The sequence below is a fragment of the Perkinsus marinus genome (genome assembly GCF_000006405.1).
Source record: "Perkinsus marinus ATCC 50983 genomic scaffold scf_1104296952312, whole genome shotgun sequence".
In the NCBI taxonomy this organism is placed as follows: Eukaryota; Perkinsozoa; order Perkinsida; family Perkinsidae; genus Perkinsus; species Perkinsus marinus.
The window spans coordinates 7,992-25,426 of record NW_003208908.1 but is presented as its reverse complement, the minus strand read 5'-3'; the positions used below and the strand labels follow the sequence as shown (position 1 = coordinate 25,426).

The window sequence follows — 17,435 nt, the reverse complement described above, 5'->3', positions numbered from 1 at the left end:
CGACTCGGCACCAGATAGCGAGCTTGGAGGGTTCTGTCGTGGAACACTTCGAGGGTAGTGTGGTGTGTCGGGTTGTACTGTATGCCGATGGGCCAGCAGGACTTTCCAATTGAAGTTGAATATTGACAAGGTCCCCGGACGGCCAGAGACGCAGCTTCTCAATCGGTATTTGGTGGCCTCCTCTGTGTTAGTGGAAGAGTTTACTGATTTATGTCGAACACCTACAGTGATCGCAGCACCGAGCTACATATTGAAATTGTTGCGGCCAGGGGTGCCATGGGTCGCTGTGTGTGAGGTGGCAGCATTAGTTCGGAAGGAACGACGGGACCGTGAGACTCTGCGGCAGATCGACTTGACCAAATCGGCCTCGTGTCAATGGCAAATCGACTGGCAGGATTTGAGTACGCCTCGACCACCAAATGCCACCAACTCCTTCGTCATGCTTCTTAACCTTACTGTTCGATTGAATATGCCAAACCAATCTCATATACTGCGATCGGCTAAGTTGACATTTACTGTTAGCTATAATAACATTGTAAACTGGCATGGTTGGGATGTGGTCCACGTGACGAGCCTACATGACAAGAGAGCTGCCCATCTCAGCGAGATAGTAGGGGATATGCAGCGACCGCCGTATCGACTAGAGGCCCATTTGGATGGTATTTGGAGCCAACTGGTCAGCTGGATGTTTTCACGAGGCTCTCCGAGTCCACAACAGCATTGATTGATCGTTTCCACCACTGAACGTTTGCCATAGCTTCTCTGGAGTGTGGTGTTTGGTACTGCGCTGTGAATCGATCACAATGGCGTAGCGAGAATTCAAAAGCATCTTTGGCTAGGAAGGGCAACATGATCAATTTCCTATATTACAACTTTGTAGTTTTCCTCTAGGGTTTTTCGACAATGCCTACTCGTACTGATCGCACTTTCATTATGGTCAAGCCTGATGGCGTCCAGCGTGGGCTCGTCGGCCGAATCATTCAGAGGTGGGCTTTTCCTGAGTTTTGGTTGTAGAGTTTATGCACTTGTCTTAGGTTCGAGAATAAGGGCTTCAAGTTGGTCGCTATGAAGATGTGCAGTCCCAGCGAGGAGCACTTCAAGAAGCACTATGCTGACCTGTCCGATAAGCCTTTCTTCGCTGGTCTTGTCAAGTACATGCAAACTGCCCCTGTTGTCGCTATGGTGTGGGAAGGTCTTGACGCTGCTGCAGAGGGCCGTAGACTTCTGGGTGCTACCAAGCCCTCAGAGTCTGCTCCTGGTACAATCAGAGGCGACTTTGGTCTTGAGGTTGGCAGGAACCTTATCCACGGCTCCGATAGTCCCGATTCGGCCGCTAAGGAAATCGCTTTGTGGTTCCCTGAAGGCGTCAACGAGTGGAAGAAATGCGACTACCAGTGGGTCTATGAGGGTTAAACCTAGGGAGGGTTAAGACTGTATCACTGTCGAGCATTTTTCTAAGTGTTGGGATGGTTTCCTCTCGCTCGTATCTGGCTTGTGTTGTTTAGTGTAATGTTCGATCCTAACGGAAAACCTCAATTGTAAAATCACGTCTTTCGAGTGGGTCTCTTGTGGCGGGCTTTTATCTATTGAATAAGGCCTCTGTTTCTGGCTTGCCGCAAGGGGCCGAAGTCAACTCTTCGGGGTTCATGGGGGTTAGGAGAATTGTTGCACAGTGTGGGAATCAGGATATGATTTTCGCTCACCTACAGTGTTCTCTCAGTCATATCAAGGGTAGTATTGGGTTCTAGAAAGGCAGCATCTGGGTGTCGTCGCTTGAGGAATCATTGTCAATGTGAAACAGCGTGGGAAGGAAGGTGGTCGTACAATACTAACAAGTCGTGCAGTCGATAGTAGAAAGTTATATATGCGAGCACATGGTGAAATAGTAATCCCCTCTGCGCTGTAAATGATCAGATGTCGCAACTTGTTGTGGCCATATAGCGATCTTCTAATGTACAGGTGGTCTTGTGATTGCCACCCTGGTATAGTTACTGCGGAGGTAAGAACCTTTAAGTGAATGCATTACATGGTGAACAGGATGTAGAGGAGAGCTGGAGGATGTGGCTTCGAGGGCGATCGTCGATCACAACTAACCGAATTGAGTTCAGGACAACATGATGAGGGTCTCGCCATGAAGTTATCTACCGCTTAGTGAGCGTAGTTGATGCGTCGTAGCGAATAGTATTGCTAACCCCAATGGGACTGTAACACAACTACAATCCCCCTCCACCACCAGGATCATCAACGACTATGACATATATGCACTTCTTAGCTCTCAGAAAGATCATCTGCACAAATCGCGGCTCGAGGACCTCATCCACAACCTATCGGACCTTCCGTTGTATCCATAACGCCGTCCATTTCACTAGTGTTGGCCGACACGTCGTCAAACCCGAGTAGATCTCTGATAGCCCGAGAGGCATGCCGCTAGTTGTCTACTGCTACTAGGGATTACCTTACGAACACCACGGGATCAACGACATCCTCTAAGACGCTTTCAATGGTGGCGTTCTCGTCCTGCACGAGGGATTTCAAGCACTGTTCGAACTCCTCGTAGGTGAGCCGTTCGTCTGGATCTGTATCATCTCCCGAGGGCCCCTGAATATCGTATGAAGATACCGGATACAGTACAAGGGCTCGCCTCGATTTCGGCCCCTTGCGCATTGGTCCTCAGTAGCCTCTGTAAGAGGACATCTAGAGGGATCTTGTCTATCCCCTGACACGTTTGCGTGATCATACAAGTGCGCTAAAGGAGCCCACCGTCTCTTCCTTCCTCGTCAACGCCAGTAGAGCATCGACGACATCCCTTCCCTCGGTGCTGAAGGTCGGTCTGTGGTTCACGTATAACCTCACCTAATAAGCAATCCGGTATCAACATCTAGTCGGAGAACTTCGTGAACGGATGTAGCATTCTGAGTGAACTCATGCAGTTCCTTTGGACATTGGTGATAGAGACAATGCCCATGTTGAATGGCAATTTCAGCAGGAGCTTCGAAATGGTGCAACTTACGAATTCTTCAAAGGTAATCTTCTCCACATACCGACCAGTTTCGAAGAACCTCGAATACCGAACCTCAGCAGTCATATTTTGGATCTCCAATTGACTAGGGAAGAATCTGAGCGAAGTAGACACTTGCAGGGTGCAGGGATCGAACCGGGGACCTCACCCTAATGCGCACATCATGTTGGGTATTTCCGCAATCGGAATCATCCCATCCAGCTTTCTGGCCCGCATCGTCTGTTCACCTTCAAGGAAGCCCTGCTATTCCCCAAAGTGCTGGAATATATGCTCAGATGATCTTCGGGAATTCCTCAATTATAGGAATTCACACACCAACTCGGGTATAATCGTATCGAAATCAGTGAGAATTTCCCGAATTTTCCCGAAATTTTCCCGGAATTTTCCCAGAATTTCGATTAATAGTCGTAGTGGGCCATGTGAATATCTTCCCACGCTGACACCACCGTGTCACCTTGGCTCCTCAGTTGACTATAGTAGAAGAACTGCTTCATGTCTTTAAGAAGCTCCCCCTCCCTGCCTCCCTCGATCATCGACATGTACGACTCGATACCATCAAAATCAGCCGCCTACAAGGACACGTCTTAGTTGACTCCATCGTGCTTGAGTGAGAAGCACCTTGGCCAGACTCGACACAGTCGCCATAGACTCGGTGTTCACCGCCCATTGATTGAGCGTAAGGTCAGCACCACCAACAGTGAAGACGTATTTACCCTGAGACCAACCGACTTGCCCCTTGAGCCCTCGACCCTCGAGGATCACCTCGTAACTGACGGCCATAGCGGCCACCTTTCCAGGGTGTGCTATGATACCCATGTACTTGTGCGGGTTACCATCCAGAGGCAGCTGGATGATCCCAAGTACCTGATCCTTCCTTCACCACAGGCCACGCTCCCCTCCACCTCACGCTCTCCGTGTTGGTGAATACTATGAACTGCCCTTCGTCATTGGCCGGGTTCATCAAATCCGAAGCCTCATCGCCCTCGACGATCTCGTCAGTCAACTTCTGACCTAACAAGCCGCCTGTCGGTCCAACACCTCCCATCACGACGACTACGATCAGGTCTGGGCAGGGGCACCATCCTCTCCAGGGGTCCGCCTAATATCGGCGCCAGCGAAGTCGATCTGAAGGGCCCAGACGGTGGGCCTTGTCCCTAGATGCAGTATGCAGCAGCCAACCTGCAGTTGCCATCAATGGTATTCCAAACCTTCAATTTGAAATGGTCATCGGAGACGAGGATCTTACTATGATCCCCTCTAGCGCCGAAGGGGAACCACATAGCCCCAAGGGGCCGGGCCTGCTATATACAGCCTATTCCCATCCGTTCCTCTATTGTACCCACCTCCTGAGAAATCGTCCACGTACTGGTTATGAACAAGCCTCTATCTTCCGAACTGTGCTTCACACTGTATTCGACCAATCTGAGGGAGCTCATGTCGATTCTGGAATCCGGTCAGACGCCTACCGCCCGTCTTGACCGATGGAGAAGAGTCTCGGTTCAGGTCCGACCTCGGGCCCACTGAATGTAAGGGTGGCTATCGGCCGATGATGAGAGCGGAGCTTGCCTGCACTCGACCAGTTGCCATATGGGACACGCGGATCCTCGTTACCTCCAAAGACCCACTCACGAGGGGCGGTCGGATTAGTCGGTACAATAGAGAGCTTGTAGAGGTAGACGCATTGGTCCGAGTGGGCCGTGGCGCAACAGGCTGAGTCGCGGGAGAAAGCGATATGGACTACAGACTCGTGGGAGTCTCTGAAGGCGGCCAGCTGAGGAGAACGAATCACAATAGGGACATGGGACAGATCGAAGACTGTCCTATGAACTAAGACCATAGACCTATGGACATACCAGGAAGATGTTCGAGGAGCTCCAGGGAGTAAATCTCTCAGTGATCGACCCTTAAAAATGTTCCAATATGTATAAGAAGTCTATAGCGGCATGCCAGAGTTGCTTGTCTCCACGAGGACACGTAGGTGCGCGTTTTAGAGGAAATACTCGATATGATGACTAAGCTATTAGTGGGGGGGGCACGCGTACTGAATTCAGGACGGGCGGCTGAAGATGTACTGCAATCTGCAGCTGTATAAACGAAGTATGATTAACCCTAAAGTAGGCATCGGACAACAACAACGACAACAACACCAACGCCAACAACGACAACAACACCAACGCCAACAACAGTAATAATAATCGAATTTAGTAATACCACCTACGATCGGAATATAGCCCAAGACATAGGACGATAGTATGTTTGCTCGGTACTGTTATTAACTAAGTGTGATTACCTCAGAGAGGTCGGAGGCGTCGAGGAGTTTGCAATGGCCGTTGGTGAATCCAACAAAGAGACGCTCACCGTCAGGACTGTACTTTATGACTCGCGGTACCTGCATGGGGGAGCGGTGATGCCCACCAAGTGATGGGTAACAACAGCCGCATACAAGTTTCTCAAACACTCTCCCTAAGGTCATCCTTTTATCGTAGTATTCCCAGACCTGTAGGAGGCCACTGTTGCCGCATATTGCCACTAACGGCAAGTGTGGATGACAGTCCACCCCGTATACGGCTGAGTCGACTCCTGAGGGAACATCTGGGGTCTTGAGACTGACCGAATGTATCGAGAAAGTGTCACGTGCACACTGAGACGATGACTGAGCCCACAGTTAGGATCACCTTGGTGAATTAGATGTCCTCGACGGTCGAGAGATTCGGGCTGGTAGAAGAGCTCACAATCCACATTAACGATAAGGGCTGAGGTTGTGCTGATCAAAAACGGCTCGCAATGGAAGGGGCCATCATTCGAGGGATCCCCAGGCCTCGTACCAACTGAATAGGCATACTCGTAGCAGTTACTAACTGCCGCGTGGTGACTCACCTAAGTTCTTCGATGGTGACACGGACCTCCGTGTCACAGATTGCTCGACAGGTACTGGCTGAAAAGGGCAATAGAACATGAACCTGTTTTTCGAGCAACAACCTACTTTAGGGGCCCTGAAGGAAATGCTCTTGACCGTCCCGGCTGATATGTCTTCGAACCAAGCCTGATGGAAACTGGTCGGCGCATGAAATCTTTTGATCCTTACTTTGATTTTAAAATCGAAGTCGTAGAACCTCACAGCACCCTCTGAAGAGCCAACAACGATGAAGTCATCATGCACCTCGAAATCGGACAAAATAGTGGTGACACAGGAAATCGTGAATTTCCACCTTGAGGACGGTCAGACTGACGCCCTGGGCGGCGAGCCGTATGACCTTGACAGCCCTTCTATGGCGCGCACTGGTCGGGTCAGAGCCAGCGATGAGGGAGTAGTCCCATATGACCACATCGCCGTCCACGGTGCCGGTGGCCACCTGGACAGCCACCAGTGACTGTAGCGGTAAGCAGGGGTCAAGACCTGGGATGTGCTCGGTAGGAAGGCTGTCATAGTGAAGTCCCCGACACGCTGATTTAAGTCTTTAGCATTCACGACAGGGCAGTAGCAATTGAAAATAGCCGGAGGGACCTGAGTTGTATGTGCGTTGAAAATACGGTAGAATATGTGAACCACCTCGGTGATGGAGGGTTTGGTGGCCTCTTCTATATCCCAACGCCAGAAGATTGCGCGTCGCTTCCCATTCGAGGCGATCTCAGTCATGTTCCACCGATTGAAAAGAACCATAGTCTGCAAGTCATTGCTGGGTACCTGCGTCGGCGGGCATGAGCTTGGTCTGACCAGGTTCCTACTCGGTGACTGCAAAGGGGCTCCTGTCGGTCGGTGTCGGTCCAATCCCAAATAGCCATGGTTTGGCCAAGGCGCCGACTAGCCTCTACGGGGTCTACAGAGTAGGGTAGGCGATCGGTGATGTGACAGAAGTGTGGTATCACCCTGAGAGTCTTTTCCATCATCGTCTGTCTCTGCAGGGGCCTACAGGCACATACATGTGTATAGACGACGGACTTTGTTCTTGCGTGTTACGATAAACTCTATAATGTAAACTGCTTACTATGGCCGATAGCGTCACGATGAACTTTCCATCAGGTGACATATCAAGTGCGACGACTCCATAAGGATGCGGGTCTGCGATGGTACGTATCGGTGCAGTTGTGTGCCTTGAGAACTAGACTGGGCCGTGCTCGACCTTTGGGTGGTCTGAGGTACCTATCCCAGACCACGAGAAGGCTCTTCCTCCCAGCATCTGCTGTTACGATGAATTGTCTATCACGACCCATCACAGTCGCACTGATGGTATTCACATGTCCCTGACAATGGTAACCGCAGTAGACCAGGGGAGGTTGACAGATACCAACCTGTAGGAGACGTTGTTGACCAGTGGTAGAGTCGTAGATGACCCCACAGTTGCCCGTAGGATAGAACACCTCAGTTCCACCCTTCTCACCGGCTGTGCTCAGGTTGAAGACACAGTCAGTGAGGTCCTTATTGAGGCCTAGAGAGGATGAGCTTATACGCCACCATTCAGCCTACCAAGGTTCCATTCTAGGGTTAGAGCATTTGCATTCGAAGTTTTCGGTGGTGGCACCATTAAGAACAGATGAAAATGGCCTCTACTACACCTTTTAAACATCTAGTTCGTCTTTGGAACCATCAATTTCGTCGGGACGCACGAAGTTGGAGGTACGGATCCGAAACGGGAAGATCATATTCGCAATTAGAACTTTCAACTTCGTCATAGAACATTCAAGTTCGTCCGAAGTCGATAGGAAGTTCAAATTCGTTCTAATAGAACTTTCAATTTCGACTTTCGAACCTTCGAGTTCGTCATAGAACTTTCAACTTCGTCGAGTACACTTTTGGAACTTCAATTTCGTCCCTTTAGGAAAATCGACTTCGTCGTTCGGAACTTCAATTTCGTGTTTGCGGGGCAATCATGCCAGTACTCTCATGGTGAGGCTTATGATTAGTGCTCGCGGTACACAACCGAAGTAGTACTACAGCAACAACGAAGGCACTATTGAAAATCCTCATATCAATGTCATGTCACATGAATAGTGCGGCCAGCCAGTAGCTGGCAGCCACTCATATGACTGGCTCGATCAAGAAAACGACATAGTCAACCACCGGCAGGCATGTATTCGTGGTTGATTGCTTCACTCAACAACCCAATAGCATGCCCGCAGAAGCGAGCTGTGACAGCGGAACGATGCCTCCTCGCCATGTTTTCGAGCCATGTGCGCGCGGTCAGGAGATATGACGGGGTGAGCGGGAGCAGCGGCCGCATGGATGGGTGTCGCAGAGGCTTGGTTCTGCATGATGCCCACGGACGAGTGACACGGTTAGCAAAACACGAGCCTCATCGTAAGAGTACTGGCATAATTGCCCTGGTAACACGAAATCGAAGTTCCGAACGACGAAGTCGATTTTCCTAAAGGGACGAAATCGAAGGTATGAAGGTGTACTCGACGAAGTTGAAAGTTCTATGACGAACTCGAAGGTTCGAAAGTCGAAATTAAAAGTTCTATTAACACGAATTTGAACTTCCTATCGACTTCGGACGAACTTGAATGTTCTATGACGAAGTTGAAAGTTCTAATTGCGAATATGATCTTCCCGTTTCGGATTCGTACCTCCAACTTCGCGCGTCCCGACGAAATTGATGGTTCCAAAGACGAACTAGATGTTTAAAAGGTGTAGAGCGGTCTTGTTATTGGATATTCAGTTCCTGATGGCTCACGGACATGTACTCGTCCCGTGCGAGTTACTCGGAAGCGACGGGCTTTCGTACACGCAGCCACCTCTGGGCTCGGTTGGTGAATCACAGAATATTTAATGAACGTTATTGACAATATCGTTATTAGTAACATATAAATTTGAGTTATTAAGGAATCGTCGTCGGAGAATCATGAGAGCCCGGAGTGGAGCGTTCATCAACCAGTCCCACAAGCAGAGCCCACGGTTGAGTCGACTCATCCTTTCATCTTGCGCTGAATCGTCACGCGCCACAAAATTCTCTGGGAATTGCGACTGAACGAAACCGCCTGTAAACAACCGCAACGAGCAGCATTGTAGCAACAAACGTGATGTAGTGTTGATGAATTCGTGTCTACACTCACATCGACAGCATTCATTCAGTGAGTCGGTTCCGGACTTCTGCGAGAAAAAAGTTAAATTCTTTTTCGACTTTGACTTGTCGAAGGTTCAGCCTTTTTATCCTGTTAGCTGGACATGGCCAGCACAGCACCGTTAAATCTGGCGAGAAGCTTACCTACGGCCATCGGGCAAGGGGACTCATCGTATAGCATATGGTGCCTCAGTGATGGTACTCCCTTCACTAAGGGCCTCAACTATCCCGTCCACTACGACTCTGTTATCTCATCGCGAGAGAAGGGAGCGTTCTGGTATGAGCAGGTCGAGTTGGAGCCTCCATCGCGGCCGCAAGGTTGGTCCACTGAAGAATGGAGGATCGCGTGTGACGCTGTGGCCCATGGTGTCACCGTCACCATCTTCGAGAGAATGCAATGATTTGCCCCCGGTCTTCCTGGCTGTTATCGATATAATACTCAAGCCATCAGCAGCGGCCCTCCACCAAGTCTAATACAGAATGTCTCATTTTTGGGCTTCGTGCCGTCTTCTCGAGAAGACCGTCATCGTCCAGTCACGTTGACTGGCATCGATGAGCCTATCACCGGTGCCGTCAATGATCATTCCGTATAGGATACCACTAGTCGATATAGTTTCAGTTTATCAAAATCACTACGCGGTAGTGTCCGACTCGTTCCACCTTGGGTTAGTGAATCAGTGACTCAGGGGGGTGTGGGAGGACCGACCCTGTCAGGTCTACCGAGTAATGGTCGGAGTATTACCAGAGCCCGGCGAGGGACATGGCGATCTCCTTCTGTCCATACCCACTGATGAGGAACTACGTCAGGTCGGCACTGAACGCGCCCCTATCGAAAGAACCAGGAAGTCCGCTCGGTAGTGTTGGGGTTCTCACCGTTGTGTCGGTATATTCCATAGCAGATACCAGGATTTATGCGATAGTTTTCGCGATGATATTCGTGGTAGCGACGATAAACTCAGGCTCTCGGCGTGCAATTTCGAGCTGCAATACGCCAGTACCTATTTCGCCAGGCTAAACATGCTCAAGTGAGTGGCACACGCTGGGTGAATGGTGAATTGGTAAGACTCAGAAACGCCATCGTGGAGGCTGCTATGGCGAAGTGGGTCGCCACCAGAGTCATCCCTTCTGACCATCTCTTGGAGGGGATCGGACATGTCACTGATCGGGAGCGCGGGGTGGGTCTTGTGGGTGATGCTCGGCCAGTTAGAAGTTCTCTAAAGGTTACCGTGGCCATATACGGCTGTGTGGTAAAGGAGGTGAAATTACGTCCGTCGGTTTTGGCCGAAATACAGAAAACTGCAGGGATCAGTGGCATCCACCCAGCCATGGTATGAATTCCCATTGGAAGAGTCTGTCGCCTTATTGTTGGTCATAGACGTCGGAAGGGTACTCCATGACGGATTCCTATGCCTCTGATGAGGACAAGATCTACCTCGAGGACAGCAGCTCTCGTATACGGTTAGTCGTGAGAGAGGGCGCTACGGTGGACTTGAACAGGCTTTGTCAAGGACTGGTGAGTAGCTGGAGTGCGTTGAGGCAAGACTTGGTTGTTTGACAAGATGGCATCCTTGGTAGGTCCTAGCATTCAAAGGCACCAGGGGCCGGGGGTGCTTTGAAGTTGATGAAATGGTGAGCCGACTAGGATAGAGCGTAGTGGGCATGAGGTGGTGCTCAGGTGTGCCCTCTACCACTTATCCCGAAGGGTATACCTAGCAGTAGGGATGCCGAGTATGTTGGCTTCGTCAGTGGACTACGCCTTGGGCAAGAGTCAATGGCTCGATCAATGCTGGCGGAGTGGATCACTGGAGCTGCTGGTGAATACTCTCACGGTCGGGGTGCTCTACAATTGGATTGATCAGTCGATAAGGCCGAGACTGACGCTGCCCCGTCAGCCATGGTGAGGCTGATCATAGCTGGTGACACGTTGGGGGGTGTCACCACTCAGGCCGACTTGAACGGCGTCGATAAGTGGGCATTCCTATGTTGGCCATATGGATGAATCAATCTGTCACAGGTTCCTAGCAAGAGTCGCCAGGTCAGTGCCAGTGACTATCCTGCCGGGCGCACAGGATCCGGCCAACTTCGCTCTACCACAACAACCATTGCACTCTGCACTATTCCCGGAGTCTAGGAAGATCATGGACCTCACTGCGGAGACAAACCCGGCCAGGTGATGGTCTTGAAAGCATATCTGTTGTATAAGGGATCTGTCAGGTTCCAAGTTGGCGACTGTGTTTTCCTCGGTAGTACAGGGGCATGCGTGAAGGAGGTTACACAGTATTCAACAACCACCAACGTATTGGGTAGAACGTTGATGCTATTCACCTCATCATTGGCAGCAGTGATATTCTCTGTCAGATGCTCTGGAGCTGACAGCGAGGGGCCGCGTGATAGCTCCTACGGCACCAGATACGATTGCTTGCTATCCGTTCCCTAGCTTCGACCCTCTGGTCATCACTGATGGTGAGTCGCAGTCCTCCTAGACTGGCAGGACCGTGCTTACTTCAGAGGAGCCTGTTGGCCATGTGATGTTCTCGGCCAACCACGACAAGGCCGAATTCAGAGTAGTTGATCTCGGAAATGCCAAAGTCACTCTGCTGTCGGTCAGTGCATTCACTTCTGGTACCTGCAGAGCCTTTTTCCTCGAATGCGTAGTGTCCGCATTCGTTAATCTTAGATCCGATACTGTTCCTGGTTAATATCAACGACCCGGTCGATGTGAAGAGGGTTAGCTTCCGAGCTGATGGCATCTCAGAAGAACAGAAGGACGATGCTGATACCCCAATGGACGAGTCTTCATAATTCATTAGACTTTTCAATGATAGTTTTGTGTTGTTAGTGGTATTCACGGAGGAGTGAGGTCTTGATATTTGTGGATAGTCGACGGAATAGACTCCCACAGCTCATGCGTGTAACATGCAACTTCTTTTGAGAACACTCTGAGCCTCTATTGCTGTCTTTAAACTTGAAGTCTATCTCCGTTGTAGCAGTGTTTGATTCAGTGGGATTCTATCTATCATCACAGCTGGCATGCAAGCTACTCGACCAGTCACTACTCATTGGAGAGCTGATGATGCTCGTAGTTCCCAATAGTTCAAAACCTCGCCATATGCTTCATATGCGACATCATCTAGTGCTTAGCGTATATTGAAGTCACAACAGAGACACAATCTGAATGTCTAGGCTAGCACTGTGTCCATCATAATACCGCACATTCGTGAATCATCCATAAACGATGTCATGTTGGTCAACTATTAAAGGGGCTGTTTGTATTTCCTTCACGCCTCGTTATGTTCTGTTGTGGATCTGTTATATTCTCATCGTAGCTGGGTACTCCATCGCTACTTATTTTTCACAAGTACATCCAACTGATGCTATCAACGGTTATATCGTGGCAAGCTATTTGGCGGTTATTGTGATCATACCGCCCCCTCTTATCGTGTACTACTCGTGGCAATTGGAAGGCAATCGTAGACAACGAGATCAACAGCGCCGAGAACTCGAACGAGCCAGTGAAGATTTCTCAATGAAATGGCGGAAATGGCTGGACAAGCACACTCAAGTCGGCCCCTATGAGAAGATTCTGCTCGAGCGGGGTGTCGCTCGGGACATCTCGCAGTGTTCGACCAACGCCGGCGATGCTGATGGCGAGTCTTGTTCTATATGTTTGGTTGAATTCGAGGAAGGTGACATACTCCGCAACTTGCCCTGTAGACATATGTACCATGAAGACTGTTTTGCTGAATGCTTTTCTCGACTGCCTCGAGGTAAGCACCATAAATGCCCAATGTGTCGTGCTCGAATTGGTCCAGAGATTCGTGGCCATCTGAATGAAATTGGGGATGTGATTTCCCACTAGACGTTTTTCGATTTATTGCGGTGTAATACTCTCATTTTACCAGCTGTTAGCTTAGCGTTTGCATATTAGCTACAGCGTTCTACCCATATGTTAAATTTGGTTTCAATTTCTGTATTTGATGTGCTCCATTTCTACACTAAAGTCGTTGTGTTGAGAAAAGGGGTACTCGGTTTTATCGTATCATGACAGGTGAAATTTTTGGAAGACAAATAACACAATACTTAGCTGCTGTCTAAAAGGCTTCTTCAATACATGTGGATATTTCTTTCCCTTTGAGTCGTCTGTCTGCTCGGGTCTGGGATGGATTTTCGGGGGTTATTTTGCTTGTTTACGTCAGCTTTTTCAGTTTTCGCGTTTTCCATGAAGAGCTTTGCTACTATCACTGCTATTGCCTGTTTCGGTGTTGTTGGTGGTATCACCAGCAACGAGGCTCATGTTGATGATATCCTGTCGACTGTCCTCGCCACTGGAGTTCCTGAGATGAACTCCATCATTTCTGCTAAGCTTCCGAAGGCTGTGGTTTTCAATCCGCCAGTCGGCATTGCCCGTTCTAAGCATTCCGGGTTCCTACACATCGGAGAGGGTTACAACGTCTCACTACTACAATTGAATAATGTAGACTCACTGAAAGTGGATCTGCTCAAGCCCTCTGTCACGTCAACCAACGAGTCTCTCACTCTTGGTATGGACATTTCTGCCAAGTTCACTGAGGCTCCTAGAGTTTTCGGCTACGTTGACGCATACTATGGCAAGCTCAGTGCTGAGGGCGATGTGCAAGTCTCAATTGACGAGATTGCAATGAACTCTCGCATCGATGTCACTTTGTCGCTTGTTGACAACAGCGGTATTATGGTCACTGCTCATATTGAAGCGCTCAAGATGGACCCCATAAACGTGGAAAATCTCGACATTTACTGGGGACTTGATGGCCACGAAGTTCCTCATTGGTTGGACGATGTATTCAATGACTTGCTGGACCTGAATGTCGATCTTGCGGAGAGCATCGGGCGCTGTATTGAGAAGGAGCTCGTCAGAAAGTTAACCGCTGAAGGAGTTGTTGTTGGAAATGAAGAACTTAGTCATTTCGCTCCCTTAATTTTCCCAATGTTGTTCGACAAGATCAATGCTTTCCTTCAAGCATAAGCTATTCTTCTGTCTGTCTGTCCAGTTTGTTTGGACTGTTTAGACCTCATCTTGATCGACTCCTTTGAGTCATGTTGTCTCGAACATCGAGTGTCGTTGTGTGCAATAGTAGTGAGTGTGTTCGACGTAGGAAAGGGAGTACAATGCAAAACCTGTTCACGGTTAGCCGCAGTACATGTCTCGTATAAAATACCCATATAGTTGATGCTAGTAGTAAAATCTCAGGAGAATTTCGAACTAGCTGACGATGCTTCAGTGTTGCCAATTCTGAGGGTCTTAGGAACGGCAAAGAATCCTTCAACTTGTGGCGTGTTCCCGGCTGTTACGACGTATTCGGTCTAGGAAGCATCTTAGTATCATCGCTTGGCCTCCTCATCGCAGAAGTGATTAGATTACTAAACGTACTCATCAACCAGAAAGTGTTGTGCGGATTTAGTAGAATAGCGCAGGTTCGAATCCCAGGTCCGCCATTTTTCCGTAATCCATTTTTCCGCACGGAATTGGCGTCTCAGAGATTGTTTGTGGTCTGTTTCGTTGGTGGAATTGTCCCTTCGTGTTCAAAGCAGGCCGTAGGCTCGTTCTCTCCCTCCTCAGTGAAACATTAACCAAGGGCCTCCACTGGGACCAATTTGTCCACTGGGATCCCTGATCGGGCTTGCACGCGTGTACAGCAGCAGTCTCTACGTCACACTTGAAGTTTTACTACTTTTCGAATGCGTTTTTCTCCAACTACTGGTACCCTAGTCGCCATCTTGACAGTGCCTGTGTCAGTGACTTGGGCCTGTACAACAGTGGCTGTTTCCAAAGAGGCGTCCAGCACGGGTGTGGCCATGGTGGCTCATTCGGCTGATTGCTTCATTTGTGACTCCAGAGTTGCTCTGGTCCCTGCTCGTGACCACAAGGAAGGTGACCAGCATGATGTTTTTGGTATCAATCAGCCCTATCCTAGGGTCTACAACAATCGTGCCGCTATCTATTTGCCCCCTGCTGGTAAGAACTTCACTAAGCCTAGTGCTAGGATCCCTGAGGTCACTCGAACCTACGGTATGTGGGAGTCTAACTATCCCCTTATGAACGAGGAGGGCCTCACAGTAGGGGAGTCCAGTACGAGCTCTAAGGTCCCTGGCGGATCCGGTGTCGATCTTGCTGATCCTAAGACTGGTAAGTACGGTGAGGCTAAGTTCAGCATCAAAGAGCTCATCCGTATCGGGCTGGAGAGGTGCTCAACGGCCGAGTGTGCCATCAAGGAGATGGGCAATACCGCTGTGAAGTACGGCTTCTATCCTGAGACTGTTGCTGCTGGTGAGTCACTTACCATCGCAGACACTAACGGCTCTACTTGGGTGTTCGACATCAGTCATGACTCTACCGGTAAATCGGCTATTTGGGCGGCCCAAAGGGTCCCTGCTGGCCATGTGGCTGCTATTGCCAATCAGTATACTATTAGGGAGATTGACGAGAACGACCCGAATAACTTCATGTTCTCTCCGAATGTGAAGTCAGAGGCTCTCAAGCTTGGCTTTTGGGACGGCAAGAGTCCCTTTAGTTTCATCGGAGCTTACGGTGTGAACACTATCAAGCCCAGTTACACTAGCATCAGGCTGTGGGCCATCTACAACCTAGTGGCACCAAACTCTGGCCTGGAGTTCAACATTGATCCCTTCAAGTTACCTTTTTCGGTGCCTGCTGAGAAGTCCATCACTCGTGAAGATCTGATGAACATCTTCAGGACCAGCTACGAGGACACCCCATTTGACCTGAACCAGGGCATCCTGGCTGGTGTCTATCATAACCCGTACAGGATTGAGGGTGGTGATGGTATGACTCAGGTGCCCGGTGAGATCGCTAGAGGTATCTCCATACCTCGTACAACGTACAGTATAATAGGTTACCCAGACCCGGCTAATCCCGTTGTTTTCTATGGTACTGATCAGCCTAGTTCTAGTGTGTTCGTACCGTTCCTCGCCAAAACTCTGAAGGAGGCTTCTGCTAGCGATCTCGAGGGCAGTAAGAAGTTGTACTCTTCCTATTATCAGCTGGGGAATAGGGCCAACTTCAGCACTGCAAGGGACAGTGCTTGGTGGGCCTTCGACTTCCTTTCCAACTGGATGAACATGAACTACCAGAACATGTCTCAGCAGTACGTGAAGCCGGCCATAGCTGAATGGCAACCTAAAATGATCGCTGCTGCTGATGCGGCCACAACAGCTGGAGCACTCGATGCTCAGACCTCAGTGGTGAAGGCCTGGTGGGACCTATCTGACAAGCTCGTTGTTCGCTACAACGACGGTTACTATAGTTTCCCAGAATCTGATCCCGAGAAAGTTTTTTACATGGGGTATCCCGCTGACTACTTGGCTCAGATCGGTTTTAATAAAGACTATATTTACCCTAAGTACGTCCAAGCCGCTGGGACACCGGTGCATGCTGATACTAGGGTCGATCGAGTTGGAATGTCGTTCTGGTCAGTCGCTGTAGCGGTGGTCGTAGCGCTCTTGGTGGGCGTCCTTGCTGGGCGTGTATCGACTAGGCGCTCCGTGATGGCCGATACTCAGAAGAGTTTGTTGGCATCAGAACACTGAACGACCTAATGTTCGTGTTCGTGGTTTTTTAGTGAGATGCGCGTCATCCGGTACCAATTTTTCACAATGAGAGCAAAAAATTTTTCCTCTGTAACTTAGAATCTGCCATGGCCAGGTTACTTATCCTCTACAACAACTGAAATCGCTACACCATTGTCGACTACTACCACAACTTGTTTCTGCTCACAATGGTTTGTACCCTACAGTCCAGCTGCTTAATCGTTTAACTATCGATCGGCTTGGCCGAGACAACGAAAATTGCAGCTCTTTACCAGTGTGTGAGTCGGCTTGTGTTGTTCTTATGTCACTGGAGTAGGGATAGGGATTATAGCTGTTGGATATTTTCTCAGGAAGGTATGGATAGAATCTCGTTCACTGAGATCTTCGGAGTGTTGGTGAAGCCAGGCGTCGTGGGAAATCTGGTAATGAACCTGAGAGCTACCTGATGCACCTGCTCAATGGACCTGCTCGCTTTTTGCCAATAGTGTGCGCTCCTCGAATTCAGCAACACTTGAGGTTGGAGTGGTATGTCGCAGACTGCCTGTCCATGTTAGGGAATTCTCCTGTGGTGCACCTTGTGCATCGTATTTCTACTTCTGGCTGTCCGTGTGGGCAGTGATCTCAAGCCAGGTGAGTCTCACAGCGTCCATAGCGATAAAATAGCTCTTCAACAGTCGGTGGTGTACTAAGACGCCAGCGCGGTGGTCAGCGAAGGAAGAACAAAACCAAGAAAAGGGGGAGAAAAAAATCTGCGAGCAATCGGACCCCGCACG

The 17,435-nt window shown here is 49.6% G+C and overlaps 8 protein-coding genes across 8 annotated transcripts in view; 7 read left to right on the top strand and 1 right to left on the bottom strand.

The window, feature by feature from the left end:
* Pmar_PMAR003120 (hypothetical protein) overlaps positions 1–113 on the top strand; it is a gene marked incomplete at both ends in the record, with an annotated part of 2,213 nt that extends 2,100 nt beyond the window's left edge. Inside the window, one exon of the mRNA XM_002777010.1 lies at positions 15–113. Within this exon, the coding sequence (XP_002777056.1) occupies positions 15–113 (99 nt within the window). The remainder of the gene's footprint in view (positions 1–14) is intronic.
* A 790-nt stretch (positions 114–903) lies between these two features.
* On the top strand, positions 904–1,413 carry Pmar_PMAR003119 (nucleoside diphosphate kinase, putative; the record flags this gene model as incomplete). The annotated part of the gene is made up of 2 exons (XM_002777009.1): positions 904–986; positions 1,035–1,413. The coding sequence occupies 2 exons, from the start codon at positions 904–906 to the stop codon at positions 1,411–1,413; spliced, it is 462 nt and encodes a 153-aa protein (XP_002777055.1).
* Positions 1,414–2,213: 800 nt separating this feature from the next.
* Positions 2,214–7,542, bottom strand: Pmar_PMAR003118 (conserved hypothetical protein; the record flags this gene model as incomplete). Its single annotated transcript, XM_002777008.1, has 25 exons — positions 2,214–2,324; positions 2,461–2,598; positions 2,761–2,853; positions 3,011–3,116; positions 3,168–3,246; positions 3,474–3,588; positions 3,638–3,733; positions 3,782–3,893; positions 4,031–4,144; positions 4,199–4,317; positions 4,363–4,441; positions 4,486–4,585; positions 4,631–4,790; positions 5,310–5,408; positions 5,654–5,847; positions 5,897–6,062; positions 6,105–6,179; positions 6,229–6,372; positions 6,417–6,524; positions 6,570–6,704; positions 6,746–6,837; positions 6,887–6,926; positions 7,208–7,261; positions 7,310–7,446; positions 7,485–7,542. The coding sequence occupies 25 exons, from the start codon at positions 7,540–7,542 to the stop codon at positions 2,214–2,216; spliced, it is 2,724 nt and encodes a 907-aa protein (XP_002777054.1).
* A 1,608-nt stretch (positions 7,543–9,150) lies between these two features.
* On the top strand, positions 9,151–9,720 carry Pmar_PMAR003117 (hypothetical protein). The gene has a single exon (XM_002777007.1). It carries the CDS (start codon positions 9,183–9,185, stop codon positions 9,477–9,479), a length of 297 nt encoding a protein of 98 aa, XP_002777053.1. The 5' UTR covers positions 9,151–9,182; the 3' UTR covers positions 9,480–9,720.
* Positions 9,721–9,804: 84 nt separating this feature from the next.
* Positions 9,805–11,880, top strand: Pmar_PMAR003116 (DNA polymerase delta small subunit, putative; the record flags this gene model as incomplete). The annotated part of the gene is made up of 13 exons (XM_002777006.1): positions 9,805–9,932; positions 9,978–10,103; positions 10,148–10,253; positions 10,299–10,406; positions 10,454–10,591; positions 10,654–10,707; positions 10,754–10,892; positions 10,938–11,046; positions 11,093–11,248; positions 11,293–11,381; positions 11,437–11,541; positions 11,587–11,700; positions 11,756–11,880. 13 exons carry the CDS (start codon positions 9,805–9,807, stop codon positions 11,878–11,880), a joined length of 1,497 nt encoding a protein of 498 aa, XP_002777052.1.
* Positions 11,881–12,604: 724 nt separating this feature from the next.
* Positions 12,605–12,908, top strand: Pmar_PMAR003115 (hypothetical protein; the record flags this gene model as incomplete). Its single annotated transcript, XM_002777005.1, has 2 exons — positions 12,605–12,764; positions 12,793–12,908. The coding sequence occupies 2 exons, from the start codon at positions 12,605–12,607 to the stop codon at positions 12,906–12,908; spliced, it is 276 nt and encodes a 91-aa protein (XP_002777051.1).
* A 389-nt stretch (positions 12,909–13,297) lies between these two features.
* Pmar_PMAR003114 (hypothetical protein) lies at positions 13,298–14,080 on the top strand (the record flags this gene model as incomplete). Its single annotated transcript, XM_002777004.1, has 1 exon — positions 13,298–14,080. One exon carries the CDS (start codon positions 13,298–13,300, stop codon positions 14,078–14,080), a length of 783 nt encoding a protein of 260 aa, XP_002777050.1.
* A 692-nt stretch (positions 14,081–14,772) lies between these two features.
* Pmar_PMAR003113 (conserved hypothetical protein) lies at positions 14,773–16,935 on the top strand. The gene has a single exon (XM_002777003.1). The coding sequence runs from the start codon at positions 14,794–14,796 to the stop codon at positions 16,660–16,662; it is 1,869 nt and encodes a 622-aa protein (XP_002777049.1). The 5' UTR covers positions 14,773–14,793; the 3' UTR covers positions 16,663–16,935.
* Positions 16,936–17,435: the final 500 nt, after the last annotated feature.

Excerpts from the sequence above, each read along its gene's own strand:
- Pmar_PMAR003117 (XM_002777007.1), top strand. The coding sequence starts at position 9,183 with ATGGCCAGCACAGCACCGTTAAATCTGGCGAGAAGCTTACCTACGGCC.
- Pmar_PMAR003113 (XM_002777003.1), top strand. The coding sequence starts at position 14,794 with ATGCGTTTTTCTCCAACTACTGGTACCCTAGTCGCCATCTTGACAGTG.